The following is a 24,679-nucleotide window of genomic DNA, read 5'->3' as shown; positions in this document are numbered from 1 at the left end:
AAGCTCTACTTACTTACTTAGGTGACTTGCCGTCCTAAGACAAAGCCTGTTGAACAAAGTTTCTCCATGTAACTCGGTTGAGGGCTACCGCTCTCCAATTCCTCGAACACCGAGTACTCTCCGCCAGATCTCGCTCCACCTGGTCTAACCATCTTGCTCGCTGCGCTCCTGGTCGTCTTGTTCCTACCGGATTTGAGGCGAACACCATCTTTGCAGGGTAGTTGTCCGGCATTCTTGCAACATGCCCCGCCCATCGTATCCGTCCAGGTTTAGCCACCTTCTGGATACTGGGTTCGCCATAGAGCTGTGCGAGTTCATGGTTCATCCTCCGCCTCCATACTCCGTTCTCCTGTACGCCGCCGAAAATCGCTCTTAGCACTCGTCGAACGAAAACTCCGAGCACTCGCAGGTCCTCCTCGAGCAGTGTCCATGTTTCATGCCCGTAGAGAACAACCGGTCTAATAAGCGTCTTGTACAGGGTGCACTTTGTACGGCGACTTAGTCTGCTCGACCGCAATTGCTTGTGGAGCCCATAGTAAGCACGGCTTCCGCTGATAATACGCCTCCGAATCTCACGGCTGGTATCATTGTCCGCTGTTACCAGTGAGCCAAGGTAGACAAATTCATCGACTACCTCAAACTCATCGCCGTCGATCAAAATACTACTGCCCAAGCGGTGTCGTTCGGGCTCGGTTCCGCTGGCCAGCATGTGTTGTAGACGTATTTACCTTTAACCCAATCTTTTCTGCTTCGCACTTTAGTCTAGTGTACTGTTCAGCCACCGCCACAGATATTCTGCCGATAATATCCATGTCATCGGCAAAGCAGACGAATGGTATCATATGCGGCTTTGAAATCAACGAATAAATGATGCGTGGGAACTCTGTATTCACGGCCCTTTTGGAGGATTTGCCGCAGTGTAAATATTTGATCCGTTGTAGACCGACCTTCGACGAAGCCGGCTTGATAAGTTCCCACAAATCTATTCGCAATTGGTGATAGACGGCGGAAAATGATTTTGGACAGCACTTTATAGGCGGCATTGAGAACGGTGATCGCTCGATAGTTCTCACAGTCCAACTTGTCGCCCTTTTTATAGATCGGGTAGATAACCCCATCATACCACTCCTCCGGTAGCTGTTCCGTATCCCAAATTCTAACAATTAGTCGGTGTAGACAAACGGCCAGCTTTTCTGGTCCCATTTTAATAAGCCTCGCTCCGATGCCATCTTTGCCAGCTGACTTATTGTTCTTTAGCTGCATGATGGCCTCCTTAACTTCGCCTATCGTTGGAGCTGGCACCTCTTCCCCGTTTGTTGCACCGTCGAAATCGCTTTCCCCGCCGCCATGGTTCTCCGCCTGGGCGCCATTCTGGTGTTCGTCGAAGTGTTGCTTCCACCTATCGGTCACCTCACGATCGTCCGTCAGAATACTGCCAGTCTTATCCCGACACATTTCGGCTCGCGGCACAAAGCCTTTGCAGGATCCGTTCAGTTTCTGGTAGAACTTTCGCGTTTCCTGAGAGTGATGCAGCCGCTTCAACTCTGCATATTCCTGCTCTTCCAGGTAGCGCTTTTTCTCCCGAAAGATTTGGTTTCGCTGCATCTTCTTCTGTTTGTGTCTTTCCACGTTCTGATGTGTGGCACTGCGCATCTTGGCCGCTACACTGCTGGTGGCTGTTGATAGTGTTCCAACAGTCCTCGAGAGGGGCTTCGTCCAGTTCACCCTCTTCCGGCAGCGCAGCTTCGAGTGAATGCGCGTAGTTTGCGGCGACGTCTGGCTGCTTCAACCGCGCGAGATCTAACCGAGACTGGCGTCGGTACCGAATGTTGTTCACAACGGAGAGTCTTGGGCGCATCTTAACCGGCAAGCTCAGGCCGCCCTCGATTCCGCAGTGTCCAGGCACCAGGAATAATGAAACTTTGTTCTGAAGGGAGAGCTCCCTCAAGGTTGTGCTGCACTCCCAAACTAATTTGGATGCACATTCGGTGGACTTGAGAGTCAATAGTGCAGCCTGGCAGTCCGTAAAGATTCCGGTTTTAGCATACCTATACTTTCGTTTTAGACATATCTTGGCGCAGATGTATATTGCATATACTTCCGCTTGGAACACGGTGGGCCATTTGCCCAGTGGAAGAGCTTCCCTTATTCCGGGTCCGTAGACTCCAGAATCTGTGCAAGTCCCCATTTTTGATCCATCTGGTACCGGATGGAAGAACAGGCCGTCCATTGCGCCATACATCGCGATCAGAACGGAAGTCGGCAAATGCCAGAAGGTGGCCCATCGACGCCGACATTCCCCCAAATATCCATATGCAACTCCATTCCATAAGGTTTTTCATGATGTGCCTTATATAACCACTGACGAACTGATGTGACACGGGCGTTTCATTTTTGACTCACAAGATCTTGCAAGGGAACGATCGCTTGCTTACAGGGCGCGACAAGCCAATATGTTTATATTGCAACCACAAGCAAGATATTCAACAACCTGTCATAATTTGTGTTTAACAATGAAAATTCTGGAAATGACTTTTCTAAAACAGCTGTACGTTGTTTTGAAAGGCAGCTAACAAAGTGTCAAGATTTAGGGTATCGCAGGAAAAACTAAATTAGCCGCTTACCGGAAACTGCAGTAACTGCAGGATTGGATCAGCCGGACACGCGAAAAAAGTATCCTAATTTGACCTTAATCCTAAATCAATATTTTTGATTGCCCTACTCGTTTGGGGCACTTGATTTTGCTCATAAGCAAAAAAAGTCATTTACAGTTTATAGGACCTTCTCTCCAACGCTAAAACTGCCTTGAGAAAGTGTTTTCTGCAGCTTCTTCCGACGAACTGTGGTCTCTGTAACACCTAATGAGACGGTAAACTGTTGAACCAACACCCTTTCTTGGTGACTTACGACATTTTTAGTGTCGGAATAGATGACATACGCTTTATATCGTAATCTGTAAATAATAAGGAACACTAAGAGCCTAATTTGATGCATAACATTTTTGTCCAGTTGAGTGTTTCTTTAGCGTTTGTGCTAAGGTAGGAAAAAAATTGCGCATTTGACAAACAGCCTTTCTGTTTATTTTTTATTTACAATTATAAATGACCAATCCAAAGCTTTTTTTTGGCACGAATGCATTTCATAAGTGTAAAGAAAGGGTCAGTCAAAGGTACATTTTTACGAAATATTAATAGGCAAGATAAGTTATTATCGAAAATTTCTGAAAGTGCGTCAACTGTGGACATGCGTCAAATTTGGTGCATCCACCAAAGGCAGGAGGAGGCATTTTTTATTGGGAACCGTAGGAATTTCGAATCCGATCCACCCCTGACAAAACGTCACTTTTCGACAACTTCATCTGCTGCTGCTGCGACGACGACGACGTAACGCAAAAGGGAAAGCACAAAGGAAAACAGCACAAAAAGAATTTTGAATGAAATAGTGTTTGTTCGTCACGAAGAAGTTCACCGTAATAAGTTTTATATTTTTGACTATCTTTTTATGTGATTCCTTACTTGTGTATCCGAATTGGAACATTAACTGTTGATATCATTTACGGATGAGCCACAGAGAGCAATAAAGTCCTGTAAGTACCTAATCAGCAAAAAGCAATGTGAAATTTGCCACCTGCGTTTCTAATCTTTGTTTTTTTTTCCTTTTGATTTGCATTTGCACGAAAAAAGATTACGTGGATTGTTTTCTAACATTGCCAGCAATTGAATCAGAATTGTCCTTAATATTAATTTTTTTTTATTCTCGTTGCATGATGTATTCAAGAATTGGTTGGGAAACTTTATTTAAAAAAAATGTTTATCAATGAGATGACTAATATTGGTTTTTCCTTAAAAGCTGTGAACTAAGCGGTTGATTAATAAATTACAAATAGTTCCAGAGTAATCGCTATTACTGTGTCAATCGGGAAAACATGTCCTCCCCAATTAGTTCCGCATCGGAATACAACAGTGCACTGGATGAAAGTCTGGATATATCACCCTTCAATCCACGGAAGCTGGATATATCCTTAACAGAATCAGGTATGCGTTGTCTATAAATATACTTCCTCATGCCATGTCTAAAATGTTTCTTATCGTCAGACATCGAAAATGTAAACCTTTCACAAGAGTGGAATGCATTATTGAAACCAGACCAGAAAAAGAAGGCTGACCCTCGCGACGCTAGTCGGCTGCTTTTGGACAGTCTCAAAAATAACAATGTCGATTCAAGCTCTCAGACGACGCTAGCTCCGAACAGAAGTCTATCCGCATCGTTGGATGATACACTGAACACCATCACGACTGCAAGTACGATTAGCCCGGATGTTAGCGCACTCAGCATTGGCGATGGTGCTTCTACTTCTTCTGTTTTATCAAGCTCAGACGAGGCGTCGCTTGTGACCAACGGAGATGAGCTTGTTGTTCCGGACCATATAGCCCCAAATGTCTCGCAGGTCTCCGATGACAACGGTACCCCATCCACGAAGGATTCACGTGACACAACTCACAATGTTTCACTGCTACCGGTTGACGATGATCAGCTCACAGTGACGACGACCGAACCAATAGAACCCAAGGAGAAGGTAACTTACCCATCTAGCCACAGAACAGCACATTAAGTTTTTAATTTGGTTGGCTTTTACAGGATTCAATCAAAATTTACGATTCTCAGGATGAGTTCGATCGGAATCTTCCGGACACGGTCACACTGCTGACCACACCGGAGGGCAGCAAAGTGTACCTAGTAGGAACGGCACATTTCAGCGAGAGTTCGCAGAACGACGTTTCGTTGGTGATGCGAAATGTACAACCGAACGTGGTCATGCTGGAGCTGTGCCCGTCCCGAATACACATCTTAAAGTACGACGAACAGACACTGCTGGAGGAGGCCAAAGATATCAATCTGGCAAAAATACAAAGCATCATCAAACGGAACGGAGCCATCAATGGCTTGTTCTACATTCTTCTGTTGAACATGAGCGCAAAGATCACTCAAAAACTCGGTATGGCTCCGGGTGGCGAGTTCCGCCGGGCCGTCAAAGAAGCCGCACACATTCCAAACTGCATCATTCAGCTGGGCGATAGGCAGTTCAATGTTACGCTTCAGCGCGCACTGCGTGGTTTGTCGCTGTGGCAAACGATCAAACTCATTCCGAAGCTACTAATTATGGACGACATCAGCAGCGAAGATGTGGAGCAATGCAAACGGAAGGATCTGCTGGAAGAAATCATGCTCGAAATGGCCGGTGAATTCCCCGCTTTCGGCAGAGTATTCGTAGAGGAACGTGACCTGTACCTATGCTACTCGCTGCAGGTGGCCGCCATGCCTCAGCAAATGCCCGACAACAGCGTTCAGCCGGTTAACGTCGTGGGAGTCGTTGGAATTGGCCATGCCGCCGGGATTGCCAAGCACTGGGGCAAGGTGGAGCATACCTCGATTGCGTCAATCGTCACCATTCCACCGGCCAGTCTCAGCCATCGGGCTGCCAAATTGGTGCTCAAATATGGCACCTTGGGTCTGTGCGCTTACGGAGTGTTCCGGTTTATGCGGCCCCGGCTAAGCAAATGGTTATGATCAGTGGTCTATTTTCTAGTGCTCGAGAGTTACTGAAGAACTAATTTTTGACTGTTATTATTTCTTCTAAGGAATTGATGCCACTTCCGTGCGAACCTTGGTTGGTTCCTATCCATATAGGTATTCGTGTATCTTTCTTCCATATCCAAGCTGTACATTTATTTAGGTGCACTTGGGATATTTTGTGCTTAATTCGATCCCAGATCTAATGCAAATCAAAATGTAGCGTAATGGAACCAAACAAAGCAGTTAATATCAGCGGAAAATCAAATAGCAACAGGGTTAATAAATTCGTTATAGTATATGATATCACCATTGTTATTCGCTGGTTTGAGAAATCATCCTGCGCTGTGGGGGAAAGGAAAGTAAATTATGCACAATTATTCAAAAACATTCCAGATTTCGTTATCAATCGGCTTTATGGAACATACCATAACGATTCGTAAATTCGGTCTATCTAAATGGAAACTGCATTCCGCGATTATTCTAAGGTTGATATTTATGAATCTAACGCGAAAGACTGAATAGCAAATTAAATGCGCTGGACTCTCAGATTCTGAATTATAGCCCTTTATGCATTAGCCCACACAACAATTGTGTAGGTGAAAGCTTTTGGCAAAGACTATCCAGCATCGTTCACATGACGTACAACGTACGCAAGCTGACCAACGTTAGCTTAAAGTTTCACTGCGTATTCCACCCTTTAATTAGTTACGTGACAAAAGAGGAAGCTTGCCTCCTCTCAATCCATCTTGCTCGCTGCGCGCCCCGCCGTCTCGTTCCAGTTGAGAACTTTTTTAATCGGGCTGTCGTCCGACATCCTCATGACGTGTCCAGTCCATCGCAGGCGACAGATTTTTGCGGTGTGAGTCATGGGTGGTTCCCTAAGCAGCTGATGCAATTCATGGTTCGTTCACCTCCTTTACGTTCCGTCTTCCGTCTGCACTCCGCCTTCTGTTCGAAAACACTAAGGGCGCGTTGGTCCTCCACGAGCATAGTCCATGTCTCATGGCCGTAAAGGACTACCGGTCTAATCAGCGTCTTGTAGATTGTTAACTTCGTGCGGTGGCGAATTTTGTTCGATCGCAGCGTCCTGCGGAGTCCAGAGTAGGCACGGCCTGCCATAATGCGTCTTTGTATTTCTCTGCTGGTGTCGTTGTCTGCGGTAACCAGTGAGCCCAGATACACTAACTCTTCTACCACCTCGATTTCATCACCGTCTAAATGAATCCGGGGAGGGCGGTCAGCATTCACTTCTCTAGAACCTCTTCCTTTCATGTATTTTGTTTTTGATACATTAATGACAAGTCCAATCCGTTTGGCTTCAGCTTTCAGTCCGATGTACGTTTCCGCCATCCTCAACCATGTCAACGTCGTCAGCTAAACGAAGAAGCTGGATGGACTACGTGAATATCGTGCCTCTCGTGTCCATCCCCGCTCTTCTTATTACACCCTCCAAAGCGATGTTGAACAGCAAATACGAAAGCCCATCACATTGCCGTAACCCTCTTCGAGATTCAAAAGGACTCGAAACTGCCCCTGATACTCGAACTACAGACTTTACACGATCCATCGTCGCCTTGATCAATCGCGTTAGTTTATGCGGAAATCCGTAGTAGTGCATAATCTGCCATAGCTGATCTCGATCGATCGTGTCGTACGCCGATTTGAAGTCGATGAATAAATGATGCGTGGACACGTTCGTTGTATTCGCGACATTTCTGCAACACTTGCCGAAGCGCGAAAATCTGGTCCGTGGTGGCACGGGCACCCATGAATCCCGCTTGATATTGCCCCTCGAACTCCTTTGCAAATGGTGATAATCGACGACATAAAAGTTGGGAGAGTACCTTGTAGGCGGCGTTCAACAGTGTGATTGCGCGGTAATTGCAACAATCCAACTTGTCGCCCTTTTTGTAGATCGGACACACGATGCCTTTTGTCCACTCCTCCGGTAGTAGCTCCTACTCCCAAATCTTGACAGTGACCCAGTGCAGCGCTCTAGCCAATGCGTCACCACTGTATTTCAGCAGCTCGCCGAGTAGCTGATCAGCCCCAGCCGATTTATTGTTCTTCAGCTGACCGATCTCTACTGCTACCTCCTGGAGGTCGAAGGCTGATATTCTGTCGTCTTCTGCACGCGCTTCAAGATCTATTATGGCAATAGATGGCACCATCATGGTCAGCTACATCGCTCTTAAGGTGCTCGTCATAATACTGCTTCCGATTACCGTCTGAGTCCCGACACATATATATCAGCCTGCGGCACATAGCCTACACCCGAACGGGTTAACTTCTCGTTGAACTTCCGTTTATCGTTAGCTCGGTACAGTTCTTCCTTCGCCTCGCGATCTCATTCTTCCTGTTGGCACTTTTTCCTCCGGAAGACCAATTTTTGCCTGTTCCGTGCTTGTTTATATCGCTCCACATTCGCTCTCATACGATGTTGCAGCATTCTCGCACGTGCTGCATTCTTCTCCTACACTAATTGCTCGCATTCGCCGTGGGACCAATCGTTTTTTTTTTGGTTCGAATTCATTGTACCTAGTGCCACTAGAGCACTACTACCGATGGCGGTCTTGATGCCTTTCCAACGATTAATATCGACGAAACAATGATCTCTAGAGCCGCCTCAATGTTAAAATCTTCGACTAAAGCCGGCCCAGATGGCATACCGTCTGAGTTTTTAAAAAATCACATCGCTGGCCTACTTATCCCCCTTCAGCTGGTGTTTAGCCTGTCCGTCTCAAGCGGGGTATTTCCGTCCGTATGGAAAACTGCCCATATGTTTCCTGTTCATAAGAAAAGAGATCGGAAAGACATCAATAACTACCGAGGAATCTCATCATTATGTGCCATTTCGAAGTTATTCGAGCTTGTAATCATGACTCCGCTGCTGTCACACTGCAAACAATACCTAAGTGATGATCAACGTGGATTCATCGCCGGCAGATCAACCACTACAAATCTCATGTGTCTCACATCATATATTGCGGAAAGCTTAGCGGACCGTGTTCAAACGGACGTCATCCATACTGATTTATCTGCGGCGTTCGACAAAATCAATCATGCTATTGCCATTGCCAAATTGGAAAGACTCGGTATCAGCGGAAGTATGCTGCGTTGGTTTAATTCCTATCTCGTAGGTCGTAAACTGATTGTGACGGTTGAAGGTTTTCAATCTAATGCATTTTCGGCTTCGTCTGGTATCCCACAAGGCAGTCATTTGGGACCGTTAATCTTCCTGCTATACTTTAATGACGTCAACCACGTTCTTGAAGGCCCTCGTTTATCCTACGCCGATGATCTGAAGATTTACTTGAGGATTCGCTCCAATGTCGATGCAATCCGTCTTCAACGAGAGCTTGACACCTTTGTGGGTTGGTGTAACTTGAACTGCATGCACGTGAATCCTGAAAAATGCTCCATTATTTCTTTCGCCCGAATCCGTCAACCAGTGATTTTCAACTACAAGCTCGTTGGTACTGAAATCCAACGTGTCGACCAAGTGAAAGATCTCGGCATTATCTTGGACAGTCAGTTATCGTTTAGACGACACATTTCCTACATTGTGGACAAAGCATCCAGGATTCTAGGATTCGTCTTCCGCATCGCTAAAGGCTTCACCAACGTGTGTTGTCTTAAGGCATTATACTGCTCACTCATCCGTTCGACTCTCGAATACGGTTCCATCGTCTGGCATCCGTATTACCAAAACGGAGTTGCTAGGATTGAGTCGATTCAACGCCGCTTCTTACGTTTTGCGCTCCGTCATTTACCTTGGCTAGATCCGTTCCGATTGCCGAGTTACGAGATACGATGCCGGTTGATCCATTTGGAGACACTTTAGGCGCGAAGGAACGTCGCGAGAGCTTTGTTTGCTGCTGATATGTTGCAGGGAAGAATCGATTGTCCTGCCATCTTAGGTACGATTAATCTGAATGTACGTTCCAGGGCACTGCGGAATGACGCACCAACTATGGACAAAACAGTGCTATGACCGGAGTACAGCGAGTCTTCAATAGAGTTGCCGCTGACTTTGATTTTAATCTGTCACGTGAAACTATCCGCCGAAACTTTTCTGTATTTTTCTCCACTAATGATGTTTAAGAAAATCTTTGTATATTTGTAATTGTTTGACTATGTGATTAGTAATAGTATAAGAAACCATCATTAGGACAATTGTAGTCTGTTGATGTTGAATAAATAAATAAATAAATAAATAAATAAACCATCTTCAAGAGTTGCTGCGCCAAGTTGCTCTTCCGTTGGTAGCGCTGCTTCCAGCTGCCGCCCGTATTCCTGGGCAACTCCGGTGTCTCGTAGCTGCTCGATGTTGGATCGCGGCGTACGACTTCGACGCGTGTTATGCACCGTCGAGAGTTTTGAGCGCATGCAGACTGCAACTAGGAAATGATCCGAATCTATATTCGCACTGCGGTAGCTGCGAACGTTTATAACATCAGAGAAGAATTTACCGTCGATTAGAATATGGTCAATTTGGTTTTCTATTCGTTGGTCTGGTGATCTCCAGGTGGCCTTGTGGATATCTTTGCGGGGGAAGAAGGTACTTCGGACTACCATACCGCGGGAAGCTTCAAAATTTACGCATCGTTGGCCGTTGTCGTTCGTTGCGGCATGCAGGCTGTTTGGTCCGATTACCGGTCTATATATAGCTTCCCGTCCTACCTGCGCGTTCATGCCACCGATGACGATTTTCACGTCCCGTCGCGGGCAGCCATCATATACCTGCACTCAACTGCGCGTAGAACGCCTCCTTCTCGTCATCGGGTCTCCCTTCGTGAGGGCAGTGCACATTGATGATCTCTCCCAGTACTATAAAGCCGGTTCCCAGCTCGTTGGTGGTGCCACAGCTCTGGCAGAATCCTGAAAAACAGGGCATTATTGGGGCCATTGGTACCAAAAAAAGGGGTTCCACAACGTGCTCAAGGGTGTCCTAACAGAGATTCTGGTAAAGAGCAGTCTCCCATACCCAGGGGCGGACTGACCCACCGGGCAACCGGGCAAATGCCCGGTGGGCCTCAGTAAAAATTTCGTCTTTACACAAAATGACATTTTCCAAAATTTTTATTTCAGTTAAACTCTTTCTACGACTCACGAATGTTCAATTGCTGGGGCCCCTTGATTTATGAAATCAACCGATTTGATGATTGAAAATTCAGCTTCACATGGGACTGTTGGGGCCCCGAACTTTAAACCAAAATTTCTCTTTCAATTAACCTTTTTCTATAACTCATGAATGTTCGATTGTTGGGGCCCCATGATTCATGAAACCATATAAGTTGAGCTGTTGGGGTCCAAGCTCTGAAAATATTATCAACTTCAATTCTGAGTATTTAAAAGTAGAATTAGTACTTCATCCGCAGTTATTTCACTGCTTATAAATTTTGAGCTGTCGGCTTAAGCTCCATATTTAGTTTACTTCAGTGGTGACGGTCCGTTATAGATCCTGGGCCGAATGAATTATGGTCCTCCAGTAGTCAATCCTGGGCTACCTTTCTTCAAACCCCTCGAACACCAGGTGAACGTGCAGCATCCTCGATAGCGCACATCTATCAGTGCGATGTCTACTCCGAAGTCTACGGCCTTTTCTTGATTCTCTGCTTAAAAGCAGCCAAAATGCTCTTTCGTCGGGCATTCTAGACACGTGACCAGCCCTGCGCAGACTGCCACACTGTACTGTCTTCATTATAACAGCATATTTGCATTCTTAATATAGCTCGTGGTTCATGCGTCTGCGCTATACTCCATTTTGGATTTTGCCGAATTTTACGCTAAAACCCCAAGCATTCGTCGATCAGCTTCTTTTAGCGTCCATGATTCATGTCCGTAAAGGGCCACCGAAAGGATTAGTGTTCTCTAGAGCGTCAGTTTTATGCGAATTTGCAAGCTACGGGACTTCAGCTACAAAATGTAATGCCTGCGTAAAGACGCAGCTGCAATTAGTCGTTTTTTTGGCGACTTACATCGTTGTCACATGTCACGAGCATACCACAATATATTTAGTTCCTCTTCGACACCAACACCATTTGGATTTCCACGCCATGTACTTCGTTTTGGCGGTGCTAATGGTAAGTCCCAATTTATCAATAAATGACCTAAAGGCTTCTTTCGCTGCTCTACTTTTGATTTCGGTGATATCGACGAAATCTGCAAAATCAAGAAGCACTTGATGTCTCATCTGCTATTCTGACTCATAATTTTTATTCATCCAGCGTCACACGAATCAACGTAACTAGTTCTGTGGGAAAACTATGTCCTAGCGTTAACTGTCACAGCTCATTTCGTTTGACTGAATCGTATGCCGCCTTGAAATCCATAAAAATATGATGAGTCTGCAAGTTGTACTCCCGGAACTCGTCAGTTACTAGACGCAGGGTAAATATCTGATCCATCGTGAAGCAACCCTTATGAAAACCAGTCTGATACTCGCCGACGAAGAACTCAGCTAACGGGCTCAGTCTAAAACACAGGATAGGCCCTATCCGATAGGGAGAGCACCTTATAGGCAAAATTGAGCAACGTAATGCCTGGATAGTTTTTACTCTCAAGTCGATGTCCGTTTTTAAATTGATGGGAAATGAGGCCAATCAACCACGCCTCCGATATTTATTTTCCTCCCATTTTCTGTTCCTGACAATGAGGAGGCGAATTGTTTCGTACAGCAGCTCGCTCCCCGCTTTTAGAAGTTCAGCCAGAATACCATCCTTTACAGCAACCTTACTGTTTTTCAGCTCACTGATTGCTCTTTTGACCTTCTCCTGTGTTGGTGGCTCCACAGTTTGGCCGTCGCTCAAAATTCTTATCCTGTACCTGCTGATCTTCGTGTTTACTTCTCTATTCAACAGCGTCTAGAAATACTCTTCCACCAGGCTGCTACCGTCGTTTTGTCAGTAAGCAGGTTGCCAGCACTATCATTGCACATCACAGGCATGGCAAAATTCTTGCACCTGACCGTTTTGTAGAAACTCCGTGTGTCGTTGCTGGCGAACCTCTCCTCTGGACTGGCGAGTACGTGCTCTTCGTACTGGCGTTTTTAGACGGTGGGTTCTTTTTTCCGCAGCTCTATGATACCATCGACCGTAAAATCATGGCCATTCTAACCTTTGTATTTGTATTTTAATATAGGCTATTGTGCCCGTTACCCAATCTTAACCTATTTACAAAATATAAAAAATACGTTCATGAGTCACATTAAAACTAAACAATAGAAACATTAATATAATTGTCCTTCAAAATATAATCTAAGCCTACTTCTTTTTGTATCTGGGCTCATTTCTATGGCTATTGTCTCTGTTTTGTTCTCAATATTAATAATACAGACACTATTTAGTTAGGATAACTTTATTAACTAAGTACGTGTTAACAGTCTGAATGATGATGAGAAACTGCCACGAGAAATTACAAGAGTGGCAACCTTACGATGATACCAAACTACACTCTAAAAAGTAGTACTGAAATAATGCAACATCCTCCTTACAGATAATAAAAAAAACATCTTAAACTACTTCAAACTATAATCATTGAACCTAGCCGGAATTCGAATTTCTCTTTTGGGTCTACTGTTAGAAATCTCATTTGTCTGTGGTGGAGCACGTTCACGCGATTTGACGGTAGGCGATGATGTTGTTACGTATGATGACATTGACGGTTGCGACGGTGGTACAATCACAGCAGGCTGTGGCAAAGTAGTCTCCCGTTGAGGTACCACAAAATTTTCACTGTCGAAGGTATGTTGTTTACGATTGAGATCAAGTGTCTGCATAGTTTTCTTCAACTCAGGATTTATTGGCTGCGGTTGTTTGTCAGGGATAACGATGGGATCTTTACGCGGTTTTAAGTGCACCAGGCTTCGTCTATAGTTAACACCTTCCACGTTTACTTGATACGACCGATCGTTGAGACGATTTGAGATGATTCCGGAAGTCCATATTTTATTTGTTTCTGGATGCAGCTGAACGAACACAGGCGACCCAGTTTGTAATTCAGGTAATACACGCGCAGTTTTGTCATAATGGTACTTGAATAACTTGCGATTCTTTTCTATAGCCGCAGGAACATCTTTGACCACACGAGGAAGAAGTTTTACAGCTGGTGTTGGCACACCACAACGAGTAGAGCGTGATAAAAAACGTGCGGCGGGACTGGATCCAATTTTATTAGGAATATTCCTCCAGTGTAAAAGAGTGTACCAAAAATCTGTTCCTGAATCATTAGCTTTTTTAAGCAATCACTTAGCAATTTTAACGGCTGCCTCCGATTTCCCGTTTGCCTGCTGATGGTAAGGTGCTGAAGTAACAAGCTCGAAATCCCATTCCCGAGCGAAAGTGGACATTTTTTAGTTCACGAAATTTGTTCCATTGTCACAAATGACCCGCTGAGGAACCCCATGTCGGGCAAAGTTGATTTTACACACTTTGATAACGGACTCGGGAGTAAGATCCTTTAACACATCCACCTCAAAAAAGTCGGAGTAGTGATCAACGGTAACCAAAAACTTTTGTTTAACACCGTGATATTCGGAAAAAAATACATCCATAGAAATTAATTGGAACGGATAAAGTGGAATAGTGTGACTCACGAGCGGAGGATTGGATTGCGATGGAGCATATTTGGCGCAAATGCTACATTGTTTGACGACGTCTTTGATATGCGACGACATTCCTGGCCAAAATAAATTGGCTCTAGCAAGTTTTAAAGTACTTTCCAGCCCGTTATGGCTGACATGGCAACTGTCTATCAGCTTTCGGCGAAGTACGAGTGGAACCAGAATTCTATCATTTCGAAAAATGATTCCGTCTTGTGTGGACAACTCGTTGTGATAGTTGTAGTAAACCTTGACACTATCGGGAACACGGTCAGCCGAAGCAGGCCAGCCTTGTTGTATAAAGTTAATTAGCAGCTGCATGGATTGATCTTTTTCAGTTTCAACTATTATCTCCTTCAAGCGACTATCCGAGACGGCCAAAAAACGTCCTACTTTTAGCTTTTCCACTTCCATCATTACTTTGCAAATATTTAGCTTGTTGAATTAATCCTTTTCTTTCGCGTTGATAGGAGCTCGGGACAAAGCGTCTGCAACAACGTTTTCCTTTCCAGTAACAAATTCAATAGTCAGTCGATACCGTTGCAAGTTTAACAGCATATGTTGTAAACGGCGCGGTGCTGACAGAAGAGGCTTTTGAAACAAATTTACGAGTGGCTTATGATCAGTTTTGATAATCGTTTTAGGGTTTCCGACGATAACTTGATCAAAGCGTACGCATGCGAAAAGAATCGCTAGAAGCTCTTTCTCAATTTGAGCATAGTTACGCTCAGTTGGTGTTAGCGTACGAGAGGCGTAGCCAATGACACCATCTGACTGATACACTGCGACGCCCAGGCCAAAGCAACTAGCATCGCATTCGATGGTCAACGGTTCATGTACGTTATAGTACCGTAAAGAACGTATATCGGCCACTAACGACTTTACTCGGTTGAACTCCTCTTCTTCTATAGAGGACCACTGCCATGGTACCGATTCGGAGATTAATTTGCGAAGATTAGTAAGGTTGGCATTTAGGTTTTGAATGAAACGGCTTAGATAATTTACCATGCCAACGAAACGATGCACTTCCTTGCGGTTAGTCGGAGTCGGGTATTCTCGTATTGTTGCAATTTTACTTTCATCAGCCTGTAAACCTGTATCAGTCAGTATATGTCCATAGAATTTTACAGACGTCTGGCACAGTCGTAGCTTGGAGCGATTCAATTTGACGTTATGTTTTTCCAAGCGTATTAGGAGATTCTCCAAACAACGATTATGTTCAGCTAAGGCTTTTTCCAAGGTATCGCCAGTCCCGTATACTAAAAGATCGTCTGCTATGCATTCTACTACTTGAAGACCTTGAATTATCTCTTGCAATTTCATTTAGAATATCTCTGGAGCCGGGGCAATACCGAAAGGTAGTCGAGTCCATCGGTAGCGACCAAACGGCGTCCAGAAAGTTGTAAGTTTACTGCTAGACTCGTCAAGTTCTACGTGCCAAAAACCCTTTTTAGCGTCGACTGTTGAGAAGATTTTGGCCTTGCCTAGTTCTGGTAATATTTCATCTAAAGTGACGAATTGCAAGTTTGGTCTCTTGAGTGCCTTATTGAGAGGAACCGGATCCAAACAAATTCTAATACCGGATGATTCTGAGCCACGCTGTACTAGTACTATATTACTCACCCAATCTGTATGAGCGGTTTCCTTCACGATAACGCCATCTTTCTCTAACTTGGCAAGTTCCTTTCTTAAATTGTCTCTCAACGCAATTGGAACTCGGCGTGGAGGTTGAATTGATGGCTGCACGTTGCTGTCAACCTCAAGTGAGACTGGCCCAGAAAACTTTCCATATCCAACGAAGATATCTGAATGAGCTTCTACTATTTTCTGCGCTTGAATACGATACACGTTTAGAAGATTTGTTTCAGAAATTTTCCTTTCGGTAAAAGATACTGTTTTACAGAACTTCACAAAACCAAAGACTCGAGATGCCTTAGCCGACAATAAAGGGCGATGATCACCCTCTACCACCTGTAGGACCAACGAATATCTTTTACCCTTGCGACGACACGGAATCTTCACCTGCCCGAGGACTTTGATGCTATTACCTCCGAAACTTTGAAGACGGAGTTTAGTCGGAAGTATTTGCGGTTCTGCTTCCCCGCGAAGCTTAGCTAGACATTCACGACCAATCAGACTAGCGTTTGCACCTGTGTCCAACTCACATTTCACGGATTTCCATACACTTCCTAGTTTTAAATCCAGCTCTGCTAGTACACATCCACCTTTTTCTGAATCGTCCATGATTTTTCCGATTTCGATTTCTTCGCTCTCTTCTGATGACGCATCATTATGTGACGACTCTTCTTCTGATTCACTTGTTTCACCACTGATTTCCTTCACTCTCTTCTTTGTCTTCATCATTGGCTTACGGTTCGCTTTACACACTTTCTCAAAATGGTTTTTGCCTTTGCACCGGTGACAACGTTTCCCTAAAGCCGGGCATAATCCTTTTGAGAATTCATGTCGGTCGCCGCAAAATTTGCAGCGCAGCGTTCTCGACTTATGCTTGACGATTTTGTTTACTTCAGGATTTGGAGATAGACCTAGCTCATGAGACCGTGTTTTAGTAATTTCCTCTGCGCGACACATGTCAACTGCTTTAGTTAAGGTTATATCCTGGACAGTCAACATTTTGGTGCGCAACTCCGGCCATTTATTAGCAGTAACAACTTTAAAAGCTATAAGCTCTGCTTCCAGCACGCCTAACTTTGCGATTTTGCCAAGCCACTTCAGACGGGTTGTAAAATCGTCGATCGACTCACCCGGCATTTGCGATGCGGAGAAAAAGTCTGAACGATCAATAATGATGTTTCGTTTGGCTAATACTTTCCCCTTGATAGCCGCTAATGCTGCTTGCGGACTAGCTTGTTCCGCTACAGTTAACTCGAAGTTAAAATATTTCTTCCTGGCCGGTTCACCGATAACTAATAACAGAAAACTAACCTTCTGAGAGTTGTTCTCTTCCGGCCAATGATCCATTCCAATGGCTTTGGAATAGGCTATCCAACTATTCTCAAAGAACTCAAAGTTCTGTTCCATGTCGCCGTCCAGGGCGAGTGGCGACGGTTGAGACACTGAGACATTGGCTCCCAACGGCTGAGCTCCAGGTACTCTACCTGTCGGTTGGTTAATTCCTTTCAGAAGCTGGCTGAAAAGCCTCGTTTGGTGGTCCATGAACATTTTGAATTGTTCCGGATCCATTTTTCAAACTTATATTTTTTATTCACTCTATAGTAAAACCAATATGGCCGTCGGCACGACACGTTTGCACACGTTCGAACGCGTTAAGTCTACGGTTACTTGCGAATAATTTTCTCGCGATATCAATGACGCCTAGAAAACGCACTTAGAAGCCCGCGATAGCTTCTGACACCATGTTTTGTTCTCAATATTAATAATACAGACACTATTTAGTTAGGATAACTTTATTAACTAAGTACGTGTTAACAGTCTGAATGATGATGAGAAACTGCCACGAGAAATTACAAGAGTGGTAACCTTATGATGATACAAAACTACACTCTAAAAAGTAGTACTGAAATAATGCAACAGTTTCCTGAAGTGCATTGAAACGATTCATGAAGCGTGTAGTTGGTTCATTCTGTGAGTAATTTCTGGTCCGCAACGGTGGTTCAAAAGTTCTCCTTCGTCGAAGCGAGACTGGGTTATCGTTTAGTACTAGTCGACTGGAAAGTGGTTGACTGATCGTTCGCCCTGCAAGGATGTTCCTGAAGAATACGATATCGGATATCTTATACCTCGAATGGGCCGAGTCGAGGTCGACCAAACAACACAGATCATGATAAGGTGGTAGCTGTTCTCCGTTCCATCCGAGATTTCTAAGAGCAAATCCAATAAATCTCTTTTGGATTCCTTCTACTCGCTGAATGTGGGTAACGTACTACGGGCGCCATATTACACTTGCGAAATCCAGTTTGCTCCTAACAAGGCCTTTGTAGATTGCCAATATAGCGTGTTGATCATTGAGGTCACGGCCAAACCTCCTAACGAGTGAGAACAGCTTCAAGCTCTCTTTAATCACGTTATCAATGTGTCTATCGAAGGAGAGTGTGCGGTCAAATGTTACACCCAAGTCGCGAACATATTCTGTACGTGGTACTACTCTATTCCGGTAAGCGTAGTCGAAGATCACGGGGCTAACTTTTCTGCTAAATGTCATTACTGTGCACTTGTCTGTATTCACTTTTGATCCACTGTTTTCACAATACATTCCAAGGTGTCCTAGGTCGAGCTGTAATTTCAAGCAATCGTCCATGGACTTGATAGGTAAAAATATTTTTACATCGTCGGCGTAATTTAGAATACTTGAGTGGGAGATATCATCAGGCAATTTGTTCATTAGAATCACGAACAACAGCGGTCCTAAGTGACTGCCTTGCGGTGCTCCAGAGTCTACAGAAAATGAGCAAGATTTGCTGCCACGTATTTAAACAAATTGTATTCTCTGCTTCAAATATGACACTAACCAGTTGTACAGTGAACCTCGAACGAAAAACTATTCAACTGCCTCCAAGATGCTATTTATACTAACGGTATCAAACGCTTTGGACATATCGGTATATGCGCAATCCACTTGGAAGCCTTTTGATATGCAGTCCGTAACCATCGAAGTGAACTCACACAGATTTGTAACCACTGATTTCTTCTTCAAGAAGCCGTGTTGCACAGGAGGAATACGTCCGATTACCCTGTCATAAAAATGGCTGTAAACTAATGACTCGAAAAGTTTCGGAACAGCCGATTGTATAGCAACTCCGCGATAATTTTCCACGTCACATTTTGCGCCTTTTTTATGAATCGGAGTGATGTGCGAAATCTTCCAAATTCCCGGACCGGAAATGACCGGAAGCTAACGACACATTGAGCAAACTGGTGAGCGGCAACACAAATTCTTGGCGAAATTGCTTAAGGATGCTATTTGTTAACATATCCGGACCAGCGGATTTGTTGACATCGAGTTCACGAATACCGTTTTCCACGCAAACCTGGGACAGTTGGTATGGCGTCTCGTCGTTATCAATAGGAAATTCTATGATACTACCAGTCGCTTCAGTAAACACACTTTTGAAATATGCTGCAAAAAGTTCAGTTGACGATTGAACATCGGTAGCTGTAACACCCTTATTATAGTTAACACGATCCGGGGTGCCTCGCAGGGGACTTTATCAACGTGATGGTCCCTCATGTGGGCTGTTCAACAAGCCGTTACAGGATGTTATGAAAGGAGCAACACACAGGCACAATCTTCTGCAAATCTAGTTAGTTCGTCTGCTTTGCCAATGAAATGGATATTGTCGATAGAACAACATCTGTGGTGGTGGCTGAACAAACTAAAACTCAAAGTAACGAAGATTGGGTTGAAGAAAAGTGCGTCCAAACTAAAGCACCGTGAACCGCTAATATGACGCACACGCTAAAAGCTGGTAACTCGGTCCTAATAACGACTGAGTTTGTTTTGTTTCGAACATCGAACCGCTATGCTGCCCGTTCTCCCAATACTCGACACTCGACAGTGCCTGAGTCGAGTCGAGTTGCACGACATGATTTACAAAATAGAGCCCATTCGATTTACTGTCCTTGTAACGCTGATGTCTTTTGAGTAGATGTCGTTTTTTGTATTAATTTACTATCATGAGAATATTTCAAACCGGGGCCCCTAATCTCAAAGGCCCGGTGGGCCCTTTGGCTCCCAGTCCCCCCCTGCCCATGCCCATGAATCTTGACAGTCTGGCAGTGCCAGGGTCGAGTGGAATCAAAAAAGTGGTCTCCACAAGTGGCCCAGGAAACTCCGGTAAGATCAGTGGAAAAGGCGAGACCACACGAAGCCAGCTTCCCCCTCATTCCAAAACTAAACCTAAACCTCCGGGAATTCCGTCTTTGCAGATAAACCTCCATCACGCGAAAGCTGCATCGGGAGTGCTTTCCAGAAGGTTTGTCAAAGATGGTGTTGAGCTGGCCATGATTCAAGAGCTCTGGGTCTACAAAGGAAGAATACAAGGTATTCAAACAAGTACATGTAAATTGTTCTATAATGACAAGCATGACTCTCCGAGGGCTGTTGTCTTGGTCAATGCAAACATTAATTGTTTTCCCATTACAGAGTTCATCACACGAGACATCGTCGCGATGGTACCAACCGCCAGGTGAAAATCCGATGTTATCATAGCATCGGCCTATTTTCCTGGTGACGTTTCTGAGGTTCCCACTCAAGATGCTGCGGCGTTCGTCAAATGCTGCAGAGAAGTCAACAAAGACTTTGAATTGAAAGATGCCAACGCTCATCACACCTTGTGGGGAAGCACCGACATCAACAATCGAGGTGAGTGCCTTTTAGAATTTCTCTCATCAAACAATATATCGATATTGCTAATAAAGGAAATGAACCTTCATTTATAAATGCTACCAGACAGGAAGTCTTGGACCTGACTCCGTACAGTCCAGTAATTTCCGAGCAAATACAAAACTGCACTAACCGAATATAGCAACTGAGAGCTGAGACGATCGAAAAGGAAACCTTGGGTACACAATTGCGAAAGCATTGAAAGTACTCCAATTGTGGTGAGACTTAAAAAGACTCTTGCAAAGGATTCATTCAAACGGACTCGGTTCTCTCAAGAAAGGAGACGGTTCGTTTACAAAATCACCTATTGAAGTACTAGACTTAATGATGGGGACTCATTTTTCGGGATCTTCCTCAGTCAACGATGTTACCGGCGCGGGCTCCGATTGCGGTAAAAGATATTCCCAAAGGAACTTTCCAGGATCTGAGAGAACAAAAGAGATCGCAAGCAGAGTCGCTATGCTGGTCTTCACTAGGATTCATGGATGGTACACAGTGGTGTGTTCTGATTTCAGGTGGATTGTCTTGGGCGGTAGCATACTGATCGATGGCGCTGAGTTTGAGGTAGTCGACGAATTTGTCTGCCTTGTTTTTATTCAAGTGGAGGAGCGTTTGGTGAGAAGAATGGTAGACTGGATAAAACTAAGAAATTTTGATATGAGCCCAAAAATATATTGGGTAGTTCAATTGGTAAGTGGGACACCAACCCACGTTTTCTTCCGGAATATTTGGTTTCGCTGCCTTCTTTTGTTCGTGTCTTTCCAGCATTGTGTTTGTGTCTTTGTGCAGCATTCTCCTCATCCATCACCCTGCTCACATGCTCGATAGAGCTCTCCGCTACACTGCTAATTGCTGTTCTGATGGTGTTTCATCTTCATCTTCGCATCTTGACCATCACTAGGTACTGGTTCGAGTCAACGTTAGCACTTCGATAGGAGTTGACATCAATGATGTTTGAGAAGTGTCGATAATCGTTCAAAACGTGGTCAATCTGTGATTTTGTCTGTTTTGGTGATCTCCAGCTGTACTTGTGTAGGAGTTTATGCTGGAAGAAGGTGCTATGCACGACCATGTTCTTAGAGGCGCAAAGTCTATAAGTCTTAGGCCCATTTCATTGGATCCGGCCCTTGATTCTCAACCTACTCATTCGAGGATTGATTGGCCAGCACCCAATTCGCGCGGGATCTGAATTCAGGCCAAATAAGTCGCAGGCCCTTTCTAAACAACAATTCATACTGATGATCGCGGAAAGTTTTTGTAATAGATGAAATGTAATCGATGACGCGCGGTTTGTTTCGTTGAATCAAATCATCTACTAAAATGATCCCTGATTTGTATCTTCCCATACAACAAGCATCGGACTAATATTCCTTCTTTCTCATGTAGTACAGCGTTTTGGTCGCGGCCGGCGTCGTTATTGGTCAATTTTCAAAGTATTGAATCACTTAAAATCGCACAATGAGAATGTCATGCCACTTCCAAGCACCCGAGCATTCAATTAGTTCTTTGTGCAATCCTGCTGGTTCGGTCAATCACGGAGTGCAACTACGGACCGTCTACCTAAGCTAAGCTCACAACCACCCGTATGGTCGAAAAAACTAATAATAGGCAACCAATTCGGAACTAGGAGTTTCGAACCCGTTGATGCTGCGATATGTGTGTGCGTGTGATTTATCCTATCAGTTCAATGAAATTCGCCTCGAAACATTGGGATGCATTTCAAGTGTTACTTGTATATTTTTCGTGAAAGAGAAAGAGAGAAAGATTTCATCAGAGGTGAAAAAATCAATGATACTCCTTCTCACCAGCAGTTTCGTTTCACTTTTTGCACGTACCTTGCTTCCTTCTCTGCTGTATTCATCTAAGGTTTTGTTTTGCTTTCTGTTATAAAGTAAATTGAGTTTAGTTTATCATCAGTTTCGCGTTTACGTCACGTTATTTTTTGTTTTCTTTTTTTCTCTGAATTTGAATGCATTCATTTTTTGCAGTGTTTATTTTTAAGAATTTACTCTTAATTAAGAGGGAGCGATGTATTTTACATTTTACAAAAAAAAAATATACCTTAACTCACAATGTTTTTTTTTTCTTCTTGTTCTTTTGTCCCTACGTGTCCGTCCTTGCACAAAGGACTTCCTGGGCATTACTCTCTTGCATTCCACTTGTGCCATACGCATGCAGAAATAGCGTAATTTTGCAGTATTTCACTCTCGCAGGTCGCGGGCGAGAAAATTCTCTAGAATTTCCTCCACCAACGCCTATTTGTTACTAGTACTATTCCCCTATTCTTTTCGCTACTACTGTTTGTCTCACAGAGCATCAATAGTTTACATATTGTATTATTTTAAATAGTATTTTAGAGGCGCTTTTTGGAAACGCCCTCGCGCACTAAAATTAGAATAAAATCGAAAAGAAAAAACGAAAACGATTTCTTTCACTTTCAATAATTAGAGCTTGCATTACTTGTTTTGTGTTTACTATACGACTTAATTGAGCAGTGCTTCCATCGTGTATGGATGGGGCGGCGGCTGTGGCTGCAGTTGTTGCTGTTGTTGTGACGGCGTCGTGTGTGCATTCTGTTGTTGTTGTTGTTGTTGTAGTCGTTGATTCGGGTGCAAGTGTGTCGGAGGTTCGGGTCAGTCTAGGATTACAACCTGTAGATCACTGTTTGCTTTATTGCTACTACTGCTATTGTTGTTGTTGGTGCGTCCGATGCTGTTGCTGCTGCTGCTGTTATTACTGATGCTATTATTATTACTATTGCCAGTGGCCAGTTGAGCCGCCAGCGGATGAACACTGGCCAGTGCGGCAGCGGCGGCAAGGTTAGTGTTGAGATTGAGATTAAGGTTATTCGCAGCGGCCGTGGCAGCAACTGCAGACTGCGGAATCTGACCGCTCGCGTTTAATTGAGCCGTTAGCTGAGACGAGAGTGCCGGGGTTGTTTGAGGAATTCCGGATACGGCAACTGCAGCAGCTGCGGCGGCAGCAGCAGCGGCAGCCGAAACGGGAGTAACCGGTGGCAGCAGGGTAGCGATAATGACTGCATACTTCGGATGTAGATTACGCCAAGGTTTCCGTGCCGAGCGTCGCAATTCGGTTATGGGAATCTTTCGGCGGGTTCTCCTACAATGGAAGAAGAATGGGATTCGTTAATTGTTGTATAACGAATTTGTAAGGCAAAGCTTTGAAGCTTGTAACCTACCTGCTTGCTTCGGTTGATCGGTAGTACACGTCGTCAGGGGCATCCATCCAGCTAATGACCTGCTTTCGGCCAGAACCGGTTCGAGTCATTTGTGCAATTTTTGGTTTACCATTCATCTGCAACATAATGTTCAAAGTCAATCACTTTTTTAAATAGCTAAACAAAACTTACATGATGTCGTGGTAGAGGTTGTCCCGCTGCCTGGGCTGCTGCCATCATAGCTGCATACTGTTCAGGCGTCGGCCGATGTGACGGCATTGGATCTTTGTTGGGCCGTTTTGTAGGTGGTGCTACCACACCTATAATGAGGGAAGTTTAAATAACTCTCTTGTACATAACAGATATGCTAAATGTGATGAGACTTACCATCGATTCCATTGGCCTCTTCGTAGTGCCGTCGTTTCAGTGATGCAGGTGAGTTGGTATTGCTTCCAACGGGCAGAATGCTAGTAGCACTAGCATTAGGCGTGACTCGGCCGGGTGTTATGCCTGCTGTACTACCCAATGTGGGCATAACCGGGGGAACAGCAGCGGCAGCACCAGCCACTGTCGGTACTGTCACTGCTGTCGATGCTCCAATAGCATTCACTGTAACAGCAGGAACTCCTACCAGTCCCGGTCCCGGACTACAACCAGCGGGTACCACAACCGGATTCAGTGGAATTTTTTCAGCCTCTGGTTTATTTGGTATCCGTTCATACAACAGACTGCCATCGGGAGCTTTCGGTGGTTTAGGGAATGCTACCACATCAGGCTTTGGCATCTTGTCCTTCGGAGTCAATATAAGCCAATCGCCAACGGTTGCTCCGGGATTTCCAAGTCGGTTGGCAATATGCGTCACACTGCCCCGTTCCCGTTTTTTGTAGGTCAACAGTCGGCGCATATCGGCAACGCTCTTGCCTACCTCGGCTGTGGCAACTGGAATGAAAAGTAATATATT

General features: G+C 44.6%; 3 protein-coding genes across 4 annotated transcripts in view; 1 reads left to right on the top strand and 2 right to left on the bottom strand.

Moving 5' to 3' along the window:
- Positions 1-3,420: 3,420 nt before the first annotated feature.
- LOC128741263 (traB domain-containing protein) lies at positions 3,421-5,870 on the top strand. 2 transcript variants are annotated; one of them, XM_053836948.1, is made up of 4 exons: positions 3,421-3,586; positions 3,887-4,034; positions 4,095-4,576; positions 4,639-5,870. In XM_053836948.1, exons 2-4 carry the CDS (start codon positions 3,926-3,928, stop codon positions 5,566-5,568), a joined length of 1,521 nt encoding a protein of 506 aa, XP_053692923.1. In that variant the 5' UTR covers positions 3,421-3,586; positions 3,887-3,925; the 3' UTR covers positions 5,569-5,870. The 2 variants fall into 2 exon arrangements, with proteins under 2 accessions (XP_053692923.1, XP_053692932.1); XM_053836957.1 differs by having other exon boundaries at positions 3,850-4,034.
- Positions 5,871-15,499: 9,629 nt separating this feature from the next.
- LOC128736599 (uncharacterized protein K02A2.6-like) lies at positions 15,500-17,380 on the bottom strand. The gene has a single exon (XM_053831092.1). The coding sequence runs from the start codon at positions 17,378-17,380 to the stop codon at positions 15,500-15,502; it is 1,881 nt and encodes a 626-aa protein (XP_053687067.1).
- A 4,880-nt stretch (positions 17,381-22,260) lies between these two features.
- LOC128740027 (metastasis-associated protein MTA1) overlaps positions 22,261-24,679 on the bottom strand; it is a 140,163-nt gene continuing 137,744 nt past the window's right edge. Inside the window, exons 10-13 of the mRNA XM_053835536.1 lie at positions 24,106-24,657; positions 23,911-24,038; positions 23,740-23,855; positions 22,261-23,660 (exon numbers count right to left, since the gene is read on the bottom strand). Coding sequence (XP_053691511.1) covers positions 23,174-23,660; positions 23,740-23,855; positions 23,911-24,038; positions 24,106-24,657 — 1,283 coding nt within the window. The 3' untranslated portion in view covers positions 22,261-23,173. The remainder of the gene's footprint in view (positions 23,661-23,739; positions 23,856-23,910; positions 24,039-24,105; positions 24,658-24,679) is intronic.

This window comes from Sabethes cyaneus, chromosome 1 (assembly GCF_943734655.1).
Source record: "Sabethes cyaneus chromosome 1, idSabCyanKW18_F2, whole genome shotgun sequence".
Taxonomy (NCBI): domain Eukaryota; kingdom Metazoa; phylum Arthropoda; class Insecta; order Diptera; family Culicidae; genus Sabethes; species Sabethes cyaneus.
The sequence above is the reverse complement of the archived record's forward strand: the minus strand, read 5'-3'. Positions and strand labels throughout refer to the sequence as shown.

Coding starts and splice junctions, on each gene's coding strand:
- LOC128741263 (XM_053836948.1), top strand. CDS start 3,926: ATGTCCTCCCCAATTAGTTCCGCATCGGAATACAACAGTGCACTGGAT. Junction 4,035..4,094: donor TATATCCTTAACAGAATCAG/GTATGCGTTGTC, acceptor TCTTATCGTCAG/ACATCGAAAATGTAAACCTT. Junction 4,577..4,638: donor CAATAGAACCCAAGGAGAAG/GTAACTTACCCA, acceptor TGGCTTTTACAG/GATTCAATCAAAATTTACGA.
- LOC128736599 (XM_053831092.1), bottom strand. CDS start 17,380: ATGGATCCGGAACAATTCAAAATGTTCATGGACCACCAAACGAGGCTT.